Source organism: Tachysurus fulvidraco, chromosome 8 (assembly GCF_022655615.1).
Source record: "Tachysurus fulvidraco isolate hzauxx_2018 chromosome 8, HZAU_PFXX_2.0, whole genome shotgun sequence".
NCBI classification, from domain to species: Eukaryota; Metazoa; Chordata; class Actinopteri; order Siluriformes; family Bagridae; genus Tachysurus; species Tachysurus fulvidraco.
The window spans coordinates 13,214,617-13,228,170 of NC_062525.1; the positions used below are offsets into that span (position 1 = coordinate 13,214,617).

Below are 13,554 nucleotides of genomic sequence, written 5' to 3' on the forward strand. Positions count from 1 at the left end.
GAGAGCTTATTTTAATTCATGTCAGGCTTTTGCAGTCATTTTATTTATGATGAATAAGAAGAATAAAAAGACTTTATTTAACATGTATTCAGTAAATTGATCATGATCATCTAAACCAGGGGTGTCAAACTCTGGCCCGCGGTGTAATTATATTTGGCCCGCGAGATCATATCAAATGTGCATTACAGCTGGCTAGCCGCATGCTAGGCTAATACTACAAATCCCAGAATGCCTTGCCACTGTATTGACGCGTAGTCACAAACAGCAAGTGCCCCTCATTCTCTGTTGGCAGTCGTTAACAACCATGTCACAGTCACATCGGGCAAGTTAATTCACCCTCTACAAAAATTTCCAAACGAAAGATGGACAATAGGAGCTTTCAAGACAGGTGGGAGGCAGATTATCTGTTCACGAATATAAAGGACAGACCTGTTTGTCTTGTGTGCTAACGGAGCTAACGTGTCTGTAACGAAAGAATATAACATAAGAAGACAATATGAAACAAAACATTATGAGAAGTATAAGGACCTGGACGTAAAGCAGAAGCTCCAGAAGGCGGAGGAGATGAAATGAAGCCTGGTTTCCCGGCAGACTATGTTCATGAAAGCAAAATCAAAAAGTGAAGCTGCTGTAAAGCTTTATTGTGGCAGCAGAGACAGCAAAATCTGCCCGGCCCTTTAATGAGGGAGAGTTTGTCAAAAAAGTGTATGGTCAAAGTTTGCGAAATGAACACCATTGATGTGTCTTTTACTTCAAATTTAATTTCTTATGTGTTTGTAATATCAAGCTCTGGTTGTTCCAAATCCTGTGTTTAAGCAAAACTAAAGTTTGCTTCCATATGAAAAAGGTTGAACATTACAGTTGCAGTTAATTTTTCAATAAATATTCAGTTTGGCCCGTGACTTTATTTGTTTTATATTTTGGCCCACTGTGAATTTGAGTTTGACACCCCTGCTCTAAACGATTCCTCTTAAAGAATCATTCAGAATCATAGGCTCAAAAGCAGTAAAACAGGGATGATTACTGTATTTTTAATGTAGTGCTAATTTATATTGTGTTGTTGATGGTACAATAATCATCTCATTAATTAGATGATAAATCACAGGAGCAAGAGTTTGTCACAGCTGTGTTGATATTTAGTAGAACAACATAATATTGCTATTATATAACAGTTCTATAAACATAATGGTTTAGAGGAAAACAAAATGGAGAGAGGAGAGTCGGATCTCAGGTGACTCGGATCAGTCAAATGATCCGACTCACTGAAAAGAGCCAGAATTTTCTCTCTCTCTCTCTCTCTCTCTCTGTGTGTGTGTAAGTGTACGTGCAGTCCGTGCATGGAGGCCATGTCGCTGTAGGCGTGGTGTACGATACACACACACACACATGACTCTATATGGATCTTCTCGTATTGTTCAATGAGACCTCTAGTGGTAGTTTTAGATATAACCTTTAGTTTACCGAATTATGATTTATTCGAACTTGGAGCATAATTTGGATCAGACACACAGCTTACTTTTTCTACACAAAAGGTGAATGGCACAGAACGTGGTACCTTTTCAGGTAAACAGCCGTTTGGATTTCGTCAGTAGAAGTCACTGCGCATGCGCTGTAGTGAGAAGGGTTGCACTGGCTCCATCCAGCACTGTGTACAGATATGCATGGGAGGGGTGTGTGTGTACGTACGCGTGTCTCTGTGTGTGTGTCAGGATTGATTTAGTGCTGGATTGGAGTGTGCAGGGCTGATGGTGGGACACTTTGTGTTCTTCACTGAGGATTATTATTAATCTTTCTCATGAAAAATAACCAGATTAAGACCTGCTACATTTTTCATCTTTCATTTGCACAAACTTGGAAATAACTGGACAGAAACAGAAGACTACCTGGTGAATGTTTTGCCTTCCGACAATAGCTTTGTTGATTATTAACGAAAGGTGGGTCACTTGTTTATTTCACGTTGCTGGCGACTTGGTGGTGTTACAGAGCTCTAGGCTAGCTGTTAGCTTTGTGTGAACTAAACTAAAGTGTATTCTGATGACGTTTAACCCGAAACCGGATTGGATATATAGTGCGAGTAGGCTAATATGCTAAATGCTAAGGAAGCTAGCCTAAAATAACCATGGAAGTAAGTCTGTGATGTTGTAGTCTAGTGGATAAGGTGTTTGACTAGTAACCAGAAGGTCGTGAGTTCGAATCCCAATGATGGTATTCCTGAGCAAGGCATTTTACCCCTTAATTGTTTAGTTGTATAAATTGTAAACCAGTTTGGTCTTGCTATTTATTTTAGCAGCACTTAAAGATCACCATGGCAGAAGAGGAACTCATGTTCACAATGGAGGAGGTGGACAGTGTGAAAAGACCTTCTGTGAGAAGGACTGTGTCTTTAGGTCATGACAGCACGGTCGATGATGAGGAAGATGATTTCTACATCTGCCCCATCACCGATGATCCCATCAGTCCCACGAAAGGCATCTGTGATTACCTTCACGACCTCGTCCACCAGAAACAACTCTCTAACTCGTTGCCCAAGAACTCTTTCAGCTACAAGGTAACACCTGTTTAAGTGAGAATATTTCCCCTTAGTAGACCTGAATGTTTGCATGTAAACATTTATTAGACAAAAAAAAAAAGAATGCAATAACATGCAAGTGGCTTGTCCTTTGTGAAAAGTTATTCATAGCTAAAGATAAACAGCCCTGTCTGAAACATATGCTTAGATTCTGGTCAGCACCTGCTTCCTGAAACGTCTTCTAAAGGACTGAGCTTTCAAAGCTTTTTCTCTGTTGATCTCGCTGACATTCAAGTCTTTGATTTAACATAACACTAACTTCTAGCTGGGAATGTTTTTTTAGCTGTAGTGTTGCTCAGTTGGTTGCGGTTAGTGCTCGATTCTTCTTCTTTTATATCAAGTAGCAGAATCAAGTCTAATCAAACCTGTGCCAAATGGAGAATGTATAGTTTATGTCTAACTGTCTGCTGTATCTGACCATCACCTTCCTCTTCAGAACAAACACGAAACATCTTCAGAGGTGCATTCGGTCAGGTTTGGTTCTTTAACTGAGAAAGGTCGGGTATGTGCATTCAGCAACTTTTTCCACATGTTTTTCTTCCCCTTCGTATCCCTTGCACCATACACTCCCTCTTTTTTCCCCATTCCTCATTAATCTGATCTCTCCCTGTAGCTTCTCATGGTCTAGTATGCATGTCCTTACTTTGCCCTTACGGTTTCTCTCCTTTATAAGCACCTGTTGTTTCAGCTGTTTGCTACCTGCAGGGAAACAAACCCATGGAAACTTCTTGAAGATATATATATATATATTCATACAGTATATATGAAAATGTACAGACACAAGTATTCTCAGATATTCTAAAAACCCTTAAACTACTTTTAACAGCTGTTCCAGATCTCATGGTAATCCATCTGTATATACGTGCGTGTGTTCATGTGCATGTTCAGACCTTTCAAAATCTCCAATTATAGGCTGCAGAGCTTAGTATCTTAGCCACAGTATCTGAGGCAAGTCTGCTGTTTGACGAATTATGGTAGCAAAAGCAACCAAAACCAGCAAGTTTACGTTCCACATCATTTCCATAATTGCCCTCATGAGGCTCCTACTATCACGTTGTGTTTCTCTTGTTGTCTCTTGCTGTTGTCATCTTGGATTTTAGCCATATAGGTCAGCCAAGATTTTGAGGTATTTTTAACATTTACTCAGCCTTTTGAGGAAAATATAGATCCTTCTGTTCATTTCCTATCTGCTGATTTGAACAAAAATCCTTGCATGAACTTTTGTTACTGTTTTTTTTTGTCACTTTCTGCGCTTCTCTGCTCTTCTCTACTTGTAGCGAATAGTTTTTTGAGAATACACAGTTTTTCCTAATTGTATATAAAACACAGGAAAAAGAAGAAAAATCTATGTCCATATTTATCCAGACATAAAGTTTTGAATGATTTTTCAGGGAATTTCTTTCCCTCCCTTTTTCTAGGCTGCTTGGAAACATGCTATTGAGAAAGCAAAGGCTATGCCAGACCCCTGGGCTGAGTTTCACCTAGAAGACGTTGAGACAGAGCCTTGCATTCGTTACAGGTATGTAGTTTAAAGTCGATTTACTTCCTTTGTGAATGATAGTGAAACTATTGAGTTTTGATTTATCATAACAGTGTGTAAAATAGTCAACAAGGAAGCAGAGGCTTGTATGTCCTGTTTTACGTGCTAAATTTAACATGGCAGTAAAGCAGTTCCCATCCATTCTTGATCTACGGCTCATGGCTGTATGTCGGAGCTGATGTGCAGCCAATAGTAGGGGCTGCACTCTTCTTGGAATGCTTCACATGGTACACAGTGTTCTGCCTAAGAGGAGCGTTTTGCACGTTTACTCGTGTAAATAAAATTCGTGTGCTAGCAGGGTCGTGTTTCTTTTACAGCGCACCATACTGTGCCTGAGGTCTGTTTTAGAGACACAGCAGGACCTTGTATAAGAGGATATTATATATATATATATATATATGTATGTGTGTGTGTGTGTGTGTGTATATATATATATATATATATATAATTTTGTTCTCACCAGAAATTCACTAAATATCGTCTATGAACGATAAAATTTAGTCGTCGGTAGAAGGAGGGAAAAAAAACGACTAACGCTAAAAACCTCAGCAAAGGGAAATAGGAACAGGATTTCCAACATGTCTGAATGCTTTCAGTTATTTCAGATATTATGGAAATGTTTTAATCCAGTGTGATTTTCAGTACAGTGCAGTTTGAAAAGTTGAGGTAAGAAAGACCACATGCCTACATGGGGACTGACAGGCAAGTCAGAGGCCACGCCCCCTTACAGAGACGACCATATATAGGCTTTTGGCCATGTTTTGCTCAGTATGTACTGTTTTGATTCAGTGCAACTGTAGCGATAATACTCAGAATAATGCTTTTAAACTAGATATTTAGGCAACACTTTTTGTAAAAGTTTTTCTTACATTCACATTTACTGCACGGCCTTATCCAGAGCGACTTACATTTTATTTATTTGTTTGTTTGTTTATTTAATTTACACCTGAGCATTAAGGGCCTTTCTCAGGAGCTCAGTAGTGGCAGCTTGGTGGACTTGGATCGTCGTCCAACACCTCACTCTAAGCTACTACATCCCACATTATGATGACAAGTTTACATAAAGGAAGTACATAGAGGATGAAAATGTTTGAAACGTGTTTCTGGTCTATTTCAGCTTGAGGTTTCATAACGGCACAGATATTTACATTTATGGCATTTAGCAGCCACGACTCCTTTTTTTAATATGTAAATTTTATTTTGTTTAACTGAGCAGTTGAGGGGATTTGAACTCCCAACCTCTTGATTGGTAGCCCAACACCTTAACCACCAGGCTAATTGTGTGTTTTTGTACCCTGGTTATCCTCTAGGTACAGTGCCATTACTGGTGAATGGGCGCAGGACCAAGTCTTCATCAAGATGTCCTCTCAGGTAATAATAACAACACTGTCAATAACTAACTAGACTTCGAGTCACCATCAAGTGTGTTGATTAGACGACTGCTGACTTTTGTTTAATAAATGTTTCTTTTACAGCCCTTTGGGAAAGGCGCCATGAGAGAGTGTTTCCGAACGTAAGCACTGTGAAGTTTTATTCTTCAGCATATATTCGTTCACGCTTGCACTACATTCCTTACATAGCAGATCAGGGTAAAACATTCCACGTCTGGAGGTTTTGGGTTTCGGGTACGGTTTCCTGTTCCCTGAGTGACATGGAAACGGTTTATATATAAAAAAAAACAAAACATAAAAGCTGCAGTATCATTGCTCCTTTCATTACATCGTAACTGTCTTGAGTAAATTCTTTGGTTTGTGTACTTGTTAATCTTCACCTCGGGTAAATAGGCAGAGTCACAGCAGGACTTCCTTATGACTGTGGTTTAAAGTTGCTCTTCACACTCAGCTGCTGTGTGACACGCCGTTTCGTTGCCTTGCAGAAAAAAGTTGTCGAACTTCTCACATAGCAGCAACTGGAAATCAGCCTCCAACTACGTCGCTAAGCGCTACATGGAGACGGTGGATAGAGATGTTTATTTTGAGGATGTCAGATTACAAATGGAAGCTAAATTATGGGGTGAGGAGTATAATCGCCACAGGCCTCCAAAGCAGGTACTTTTTTTCAGCTTTTAGCTTCCCCACCCCCCCTACACACACACACACACACACACACACACACGTTAGTGTATCTCTAATATAGGTCACAAGTGCAATCCCTACACAATATAGCATGAAATATCTTAACATCTAGACAAAGTGAAGGCTTGTAAGTGAAGACCAGATATTAAAAGCGCTCCTTTTTTTTTTATCACTCTTAAGTTAAGATTCCTAGTTAGAAATTTTTTTTTCAAATCATTCTTGGACTCTTTATGAATAAGGACCCTGGCTTGTGTGTTTGGTGTTCGGTTATCTTCACGTTTAGGTTGACATAATGCAGATGTGTGTTGTGGAAATAACCTCGCGCCCAGGGAAACCACTTTTCCACCTGGAGCACTACATCGAGGGACAATACATCAAGTACAACTCGAACTCTGGCTTTGTGAGGGATGATAACATACGTCTTACGCCTCAGGTACGGTATATCGTCTCAGCACAAAATGTAGTTGCAGTGAGCTGCAAATAATGACGTCTTATCAAGTGAAAACATCCTCAAATCCTGTTTCCTATGGGGTTTTTTAAATGACAAGAAACCAAATATAAGATAACTGAAACCTAGTTTTAGTCCTTTCTATTCTTGACATCTTATATTTGGTTTACTGTAATCTTATAATAGCAAATACTAGATAAATCTGGCTATATTTAAGATATTTTCACTTAATCAGATGTCAGTTAATGCAGTTTTAAAATGATCTGTAATTCACACGTAGCACAAGCCGGTGTTCACACGACAATTCTGTGGTCTAAGGCTTTCAGTCACTTTACGTTTGAACGCTCGGGACACCAGCTGATAGTCGTGGACATTCAGGGTGTCGGAGATCTCTACACAGACCCTCAGATCCACACAGAGAAGGGCACTGACTTTGGTGATGGAAATTTGGGTACTTATCTAGATCTTCCTCTTCAGTATGAACACTCATGCATGATCTGTCTAGAATGAACCAGGAAGAGATTTCTGACTGTTTGAATTGAGCGTGGACTCGTTTCTGATGTTATCTTTCCATAAGGTGTACGAGGCATGGCCCTGTTCTTCCACTCGCACCTGTGTAACAAGATTTGTAAGAGTATGGGCCTCACACCGTTTGACCTGGCTCCTGCAGAAAATGCTCAGCTGGACTGCACCAACAAACTGCTGGTGAGTCTCGTACCAGATGCTGCACTTAACATCCGAATTTTAAAAGAGTTTATTCATTAATAAGAGTTAAACAGTGGATGGTGAACAAGGAAGTATTCTGAAAAAAAACAAACAAACAAACAAAAAAAAAAACACAACACAACAGTCCAGCGTACTCGGTCAAGTGTTGAGTCTGGTGCTCGTTGTGTCAGGGAATGAAAGATTCACTTAGAAGTAAAATATTTTAGTACTAGATAGTGAAGGATCTTGTCTTGAGGCTTCATCGTGGCTCGGTTTTACGATTTTTTCCACTCTGTGAAAATTAAGAAGGCGTGTTGTGTTGGGTTTTTTTTTCTGTTAGGAGTCAGCACAGACTGTACTCCGTGGCTCTGAGGAGCACTGCGGCTCTCCCAGGGTGCGCACTACATCGTTTACCCACGGTCCCCCTCTATTGTCTCGTCTCTCTGAGACTTCCTCTGCTGACGAGAACATGAGCGACGCAGACTCCGTTCCTTGTTCACCCCTGAGTCTGGGGGCCTTCACAGGCCGCTCTCCCTTGGGTAAAGTCTCCTACATTAGGATGTGTGATTAGTCCGTGTTTCTCCTTATTCGCATTTCATCTCGTTGTTGTTGTTTTATTTCTTTTTATGAAACAGACGACGCAGACAGATACAACTGGAATCGAAAGGTTAGGATGAGAAACAAAAAAGGTTTTCATTTAAACAAACAGATTAGCCGAGACCTGAATCCCGAATCATCTTTTATTCCCAGGACTCCGAGAGCGGCGGAGACAGCGGTTGCCCGAGTGAGAAACGCAGCGAGGGAGACCCAGGAGAACACCATGACAGGGTATTTCTTATCTTTTTATTTCTTTTTATTTTTAATCCTGCCTCATACAAGCAATATTTACTTAAGTAAATTACTTCAGATATACACAGATTATAAAGAAGGTTTTTTTGTATGTTGTTTATTTGGAATTTATTTAAGTGACGTATTTAAACACCTCTACTAATAATGGCAGTGAAATAAACCAGGTTTTGATTCTTCACGATCGTGATAGTGGCTTTTATACGTCACCGTGTAGGCTCGACCTTTCTACAACAGGCATTACTCCGAATCGGATGAAGACAGCGTCCGTCGGGTAAATACAGCTAATTAACTTCTCCGCTCGATCACAATCCAGTAGCCATGTAACGCACTCCTTTATGTGTATCTCACCTCACTCTTTCTTCAGCTTTCCACATTTACACTACTGTCTAACGCTGATCACTTTCCCCCTTCACTTTCCCCTCACCTCCTTTCTCAGTATAAAGTGGTGGGTAACTCCAGCAAGTTCTCCGTTACTCTAAACCTCCCTGACTCGCGGACGGTGATTTCCTGCATGCAACACCTTTAGTCTGGTTTGAGCATCAGTATTGTTTATGAACCAGTTAGGCAGATTACCTGCTCTCATGTCTTCTCTTGCCTCTTGGTACTCCAGTGCATGTCGATGGAGGATATCATAAGTGTTCAGTTCCCACAGACAGAATCACAGCCTTTTTTTTTTTTTTTTTGCTTGTTTTTATTTCCATGACGTTTGGTACATTTTCAGTTTTGTTGTGCTGCATGTAATTATGTTCAAGTTCTCACAATTATGTGCTGCAATGTAATTATGTTCAAGTTCTTGTCTTCTGTGTCTGCACGTGTTCCTAGCAATCGATGCATTGATGAAATTGGAAATTTCAGTTTGTTGGCTGAAACCGACTGTATTCTGAGAAATGAAAAGGAAACAAGCTCAACTTCGTTACAAAAACCTAATAATGTCAGCTAGTGTTAGTGTTCAGGGAGATATAAGGGTAATAGAGAAGAGTTTGAGTGTTTTGTTATGCCATGTTGTTATTAGTGACAGCAGTGACAGTTTTTCAGTGCTGGAGTTTGAACCCATGACCTTGTAATCAGAGCCTTTAACCTTTGAACCATTTTGACCTTTTAAGCTCCAAAGAACTAGTTGTAATTCCAGATCTTACTCTCAAAAAAAAAAAAGTCCTTGGAGCAACAAAGTAATACATTTATTTTCAACTAATCTGGTTTGCTTGTCATTTTTTCCCCTGTGAATTTGCACCTCTTGCTTTGTCCAGTAACTGAGGTTGATGATTCTTGCATTTTCAAAACTACCACACAAACATAAATCTGCACCATTGGGGTCAAACTTTGCACTTTTGAGCATCTCACTTTATTCTTTCTACCGTTACTTTTTTAACACATGTATTCTTTCTACCATACAGCTAACAGAGGAAAAATGGAGTTTCTTCCATTCATCCCGTGCCCACGTTCATAGACCGTCCTGTGTGGCAGTTGAGGTGGAGAGACTGAATACACAGTTCCTTGAAAGGAAAATCGGGAAATCTATTCTGGGCAAGGTAGAGCACTTTACACCCGTGTGTCATGTAGATGATTACATAAATATTTATATTAGTATCTCAGATAAAGAAAATAAAACAAACTTGCATTGGTTTATTTTTCACAGTGTGAATCTGTCTGAGTGAATATTATCTCTGTGTGTGTGTATATGTGTGTGTGTGTGTGTGTGTATATGTGTGTGTGTGTGTGTGTGTGTGTACGTGCATCCTTTTCATTATACAGTGAAAAATAGAAAAATCTGCAGTCTGTTATTTATAGCTACAATTACACTTTATTAAAATTAGCTGCTAGTCAGATAATTATTTGCTTGTCCACAATATTTATTTATTTATTTTGTTTATTTATTTATGATTATTATTGTATTTTTTAACCATATATGGTGTGTGTGACCATTTCACTATACCGTGAAAATAGAAACATTTATATTATTTATAGCTACAATTACACTTTATTAAAATTAGCTGCTTGTCAGACAATTATTTGCTTGACCACAAGATGTATTTAATATAATTATTATTATTTTTTTTTTAACCATATATGCTGTTAATTCACTGGATGTAACAGCGGATGTACAGTTGCTAAATTCTGCTTTCACCTCATCAGGTACATCTGGCCATGGTCCGATATCACGAAGCGGGTCGGTTCTGTGAAAAAGATGCACCGTGGGACCAGAATTCTGCTGTGTATCATCTGGAGAGGGCAGCTATGTGTGGCGAGCTGGAGGCTATCGTAGCACTCGGGCAGTTATATCTGCAGCTGCCACATCATGTCCTACCTGAGATGGAACTGCAGGTAGGTTTTGCTGTTTTAGCAAGATATTTTATTTTTTCACAAAGCTGAACTAAAAGTACATGTTTTCTAAATTAATTTCATCTGTGCTGCTGTGGACTGGGACAACAGGACAACGACGAGAACAGGAAGAAAGGTTTCCACCTGTTACTTCAGGCAGCTGAGGCCGGAGACAGACCCAGTATGATTTTAGTCGCCAGAGCATTTGACACAGGAGTAAACCTCCCACCTAACAGGTAGAAAATAATGGCTAAATTGTCTAGATATTTCTATTAACTACACCCAATGATCATATCTCTGAAACCGACCAATTACTAAAACATCTAATTAGTGCAACTCCTCTGTCAGTAGAAGAATTGTGTTCTGCTGTTATGGGTTCAACCATACAGACATCTGACTGACAACCATACTGACATCTACAGACCACATCTAAAGATTAAAACGTAGAGATGGGCTGTTGAATTTTCACTCGTGATTTATTTTTTTGTTTTATTTATGTTGTGCAGGACGCAGGACTGGGAGGAAGCGGTGCAGTGGTATGAGTGTGCGCTCAACATGACTGATTATGATGAGGGAGGAGAGTTTGATGGCATGCAGGATGAACCGCGGTACCTCCTTCTCGCTCGGGTGGCTGAGATGTACCAAGAGGGACGTTTCGGCCTTACCGCAGATCCTCAGAGAGCCGGTATGTATGGAAATGTTGTGGGGGTTTTTTTATTATTATTTATTAGATTTATTTTTTTTGCCAAAGAAACATCGTGTGACATCATCACAACACACATTCATCCAAAGCCTTCTCTGATTCATGTGTGTGTGAACATGACTAAAGCCATCTTAGAAAGTAACTACATATGTGTCTTGACTCGTAGGAGTTGAAAGGAAAAATCCTATGCTTGAAATTTTGCTAATTTTGCGATCCTAAAGAAACTCGGCAGAATCCCGGAGGCCCTGATTTCCTTCGGTTCTGTATTAATGCATGGATGTTTACTCATGTTATCTCGCTGTCTTAAAAACAACCTCTGTACAAATCCCAGTTCAGTGGACATAAACCGAGAAGCTCTGAGATCGTTGCACAACGTCAGACAGCTTTGTTTGCTAGCTACAGAAACAACATTCTTAAATTGTTATACAGTAATTAAAACCATCCTGAAATATGAATCCAGCAATAACCTGTATCACAAGTAATAAATAAAAACAGCTTTGTTTAACAAACATAGAGTAAATTTCACGTTAGACGTTCAAAGAGTTTCTGAACCTCTGGGATATTAATTTGTAGCTAAAGGAGTTCCTATTAAATTAAATGCACCAGACCGCAAAAAAGTCTTAACACTAAAGAAGATTTGTATTGCTGTCTTATCACCTCCTTGCAAAGAAAATTCCGATAAAAGCCTGTGTGACTTGACGAGCAAGCTCCAGGGTCAGATTACCATAAGACGAGATTTCCTACAGGTCAGCTATGTGTTACACAACACTACACACTTTGGTCAACGAGCATAGCAGCATGGAGGAGGAGTAATGACCGACAGAACGGTGATTTCCAGATAAACAAGAAATCTCAGAGCATTCATCAAAGATTTATACTTAAACTGAAAAGCATTACACTCACACAGCAGGAAAGCATAAAAACAGGAAAATAAGTAAGCATCCGGAGGAAATTCCTGTCCGCTAAATGGAAAAGGATGTGGGACATGAAAGACGTGTCTTTGCGGTTACTTTAGCTTCCTGTCCACGTTTTTTTAGGTGAAAGTTGACTTCGCAAATATTTAGCTGTTCTTCATAGTTTGTTTTATTTTATTTACACAACTGTTAAGGGTTTTAAAGGCCTCGCTCAAGGGCTCAACATTGAGACCTCGGTGGTGCTGGGATTTGAACTCACAACCTTCTGATCAGCAGTCTAACATCTTCACTACTGAGATATCTCATTTTCAAATATCGCTTCACATTTGTATTATATATTGCTCAAAAGCGTACCTGAAAGAACTCTTTAGCAAAACCCAGATGAGATATAAAACGGAACCCATTTTTGTTACACCCGAATGTCAAGTCCTTTGTCCTCTGTAGGCGATCTCTTCACCGAGGCAGCCGACGCGGCCATGGAAGCGATGAAGGGCAGACTGGCGAACCAGTACTACATGAAAGCTGAAGAAGCGTGGTCAGCTATGGAAGAGTAAACAAATGAACCATTTTATCTCTCAGGACTGTTAACGGTGTGCATTTCTTCGTGAAATATGTTTACATTCTCTTCTTCTACGGCATCTTTCAGTGTGCTGTGCTGTCCGGTTTGATATGCCGTGTCCTAAAGCATGCACGGACGCCTTTATGAATATTCGGGTTCTTTTATAAGCTGGTCAGTTGCTCTGAGACGTGAACGGAAATGAAATAAATTTGCAGGTTTTTACATTTTTAAGACTACAGGTAAGCATTGGGACTCTTAGCAATGGCAGTGACATCATCACTTCGTGGTCTGAAAGTATCAGAGCTTGTGTGTGGTGGTGGTAATAACCACGAGAAGACGAATCAGCACTACGTACACATACCGTATACTCTGTATGCATCAGATGTATCAGGGTTTTGTTTTTTTTTGGGGGGGGGGGGGGCTGGGTTGTTCATTTCTTATTTCAAGATTTGCATGCCGGTGTGTTTGAGGGTGGCAGGTAATAATAATATTTCCCATAAGTATAATTACTTTGTTAAGCACATGGCTAGATCGAAATATCTCCAATGTACAATCCTGTTATTTATTTTATTCAGCATACACACGTTGGCTGTGTAGCATGATTGTGATTAATATATTATTAACCCCTGAGAAATATCAGACAAAATTAAATCGCCCTTTGGAAAGCACTAGTGATGAAGATAAAGTGAGTGATGGAACTGTCTTTGTTACGTTGCTGTCCTGTGGTCTGCCTTTTTTTTGTGTAATCTTCACTGATTAAAAAAAATTGGTTCATTCTGCTTGTTTTTACCAACCTCTATGCTGAAGAAAACAAAATTGTGAATTTTGTTTACAAGAACAAAAACGTAATAAAAATACAAAGTGCGGATAAGA

At 39.6% G+C, this 13,554-nt stretch overlaps 1 protein-coding gene across 6 annotated transcripts; it reads left to right on the forward strand.

Moving 5' to 3' along the window:
• The first annotated feature begins 1,360 nt into the window (after positions 1-1,360).
• Positions 1,361-13,554, forward strand: eef2k (eukaryotic elongation factor 2 kinase). 6 transcript variants are annotated; one of them, XM_047817532.1, is made up of 20 exons: positions 1,361-1,563; positions 2,288-2,548; positions 3,006-3,071; positions 3,988-4,088; positions 5,420-5,480; positions 5,585-5,622; positions 5,986-6,157; positions 6,468-6,617; positions 6,951-7,083; positions 7,210-7,337; positions 7,678-7,876; positions 7,973-8,004; positions 8,088-8,165; positions 8,401-8,457; positions 8,623-8,631; positions 9,581-9,715; positions 10,320-10,508; positions 10,617-10,741; positions 11,012-11,190; positions 12,567-13,554. In XM_047817532.1, exons 1-20 carry the CDS (start codon positions 1,537-1,539, stop codon positions 12,674-12,676), a joined length of 2,250 nt encoding a protein of 749 aa, XP_047673488.1. In that variant the 5' UTR covers positions 1,361-1,536; the 3' UTR covers positions 12,677-13,554. The 6 variants fall into 6 exon arrangements, with proteins under 6 accessions (XP_047673488.1, XP_027033437.1, XP_027033436.1 ...); XM_027177635.2 differs by lacking the exon at positions 8,623-8,631 and having other exon boundaries at positions 1,364-1,563; XM_047817533.1 differs by lacking the exon at positions 3,006-3,071 and having other exon boundaries at positions 1,364-1,563.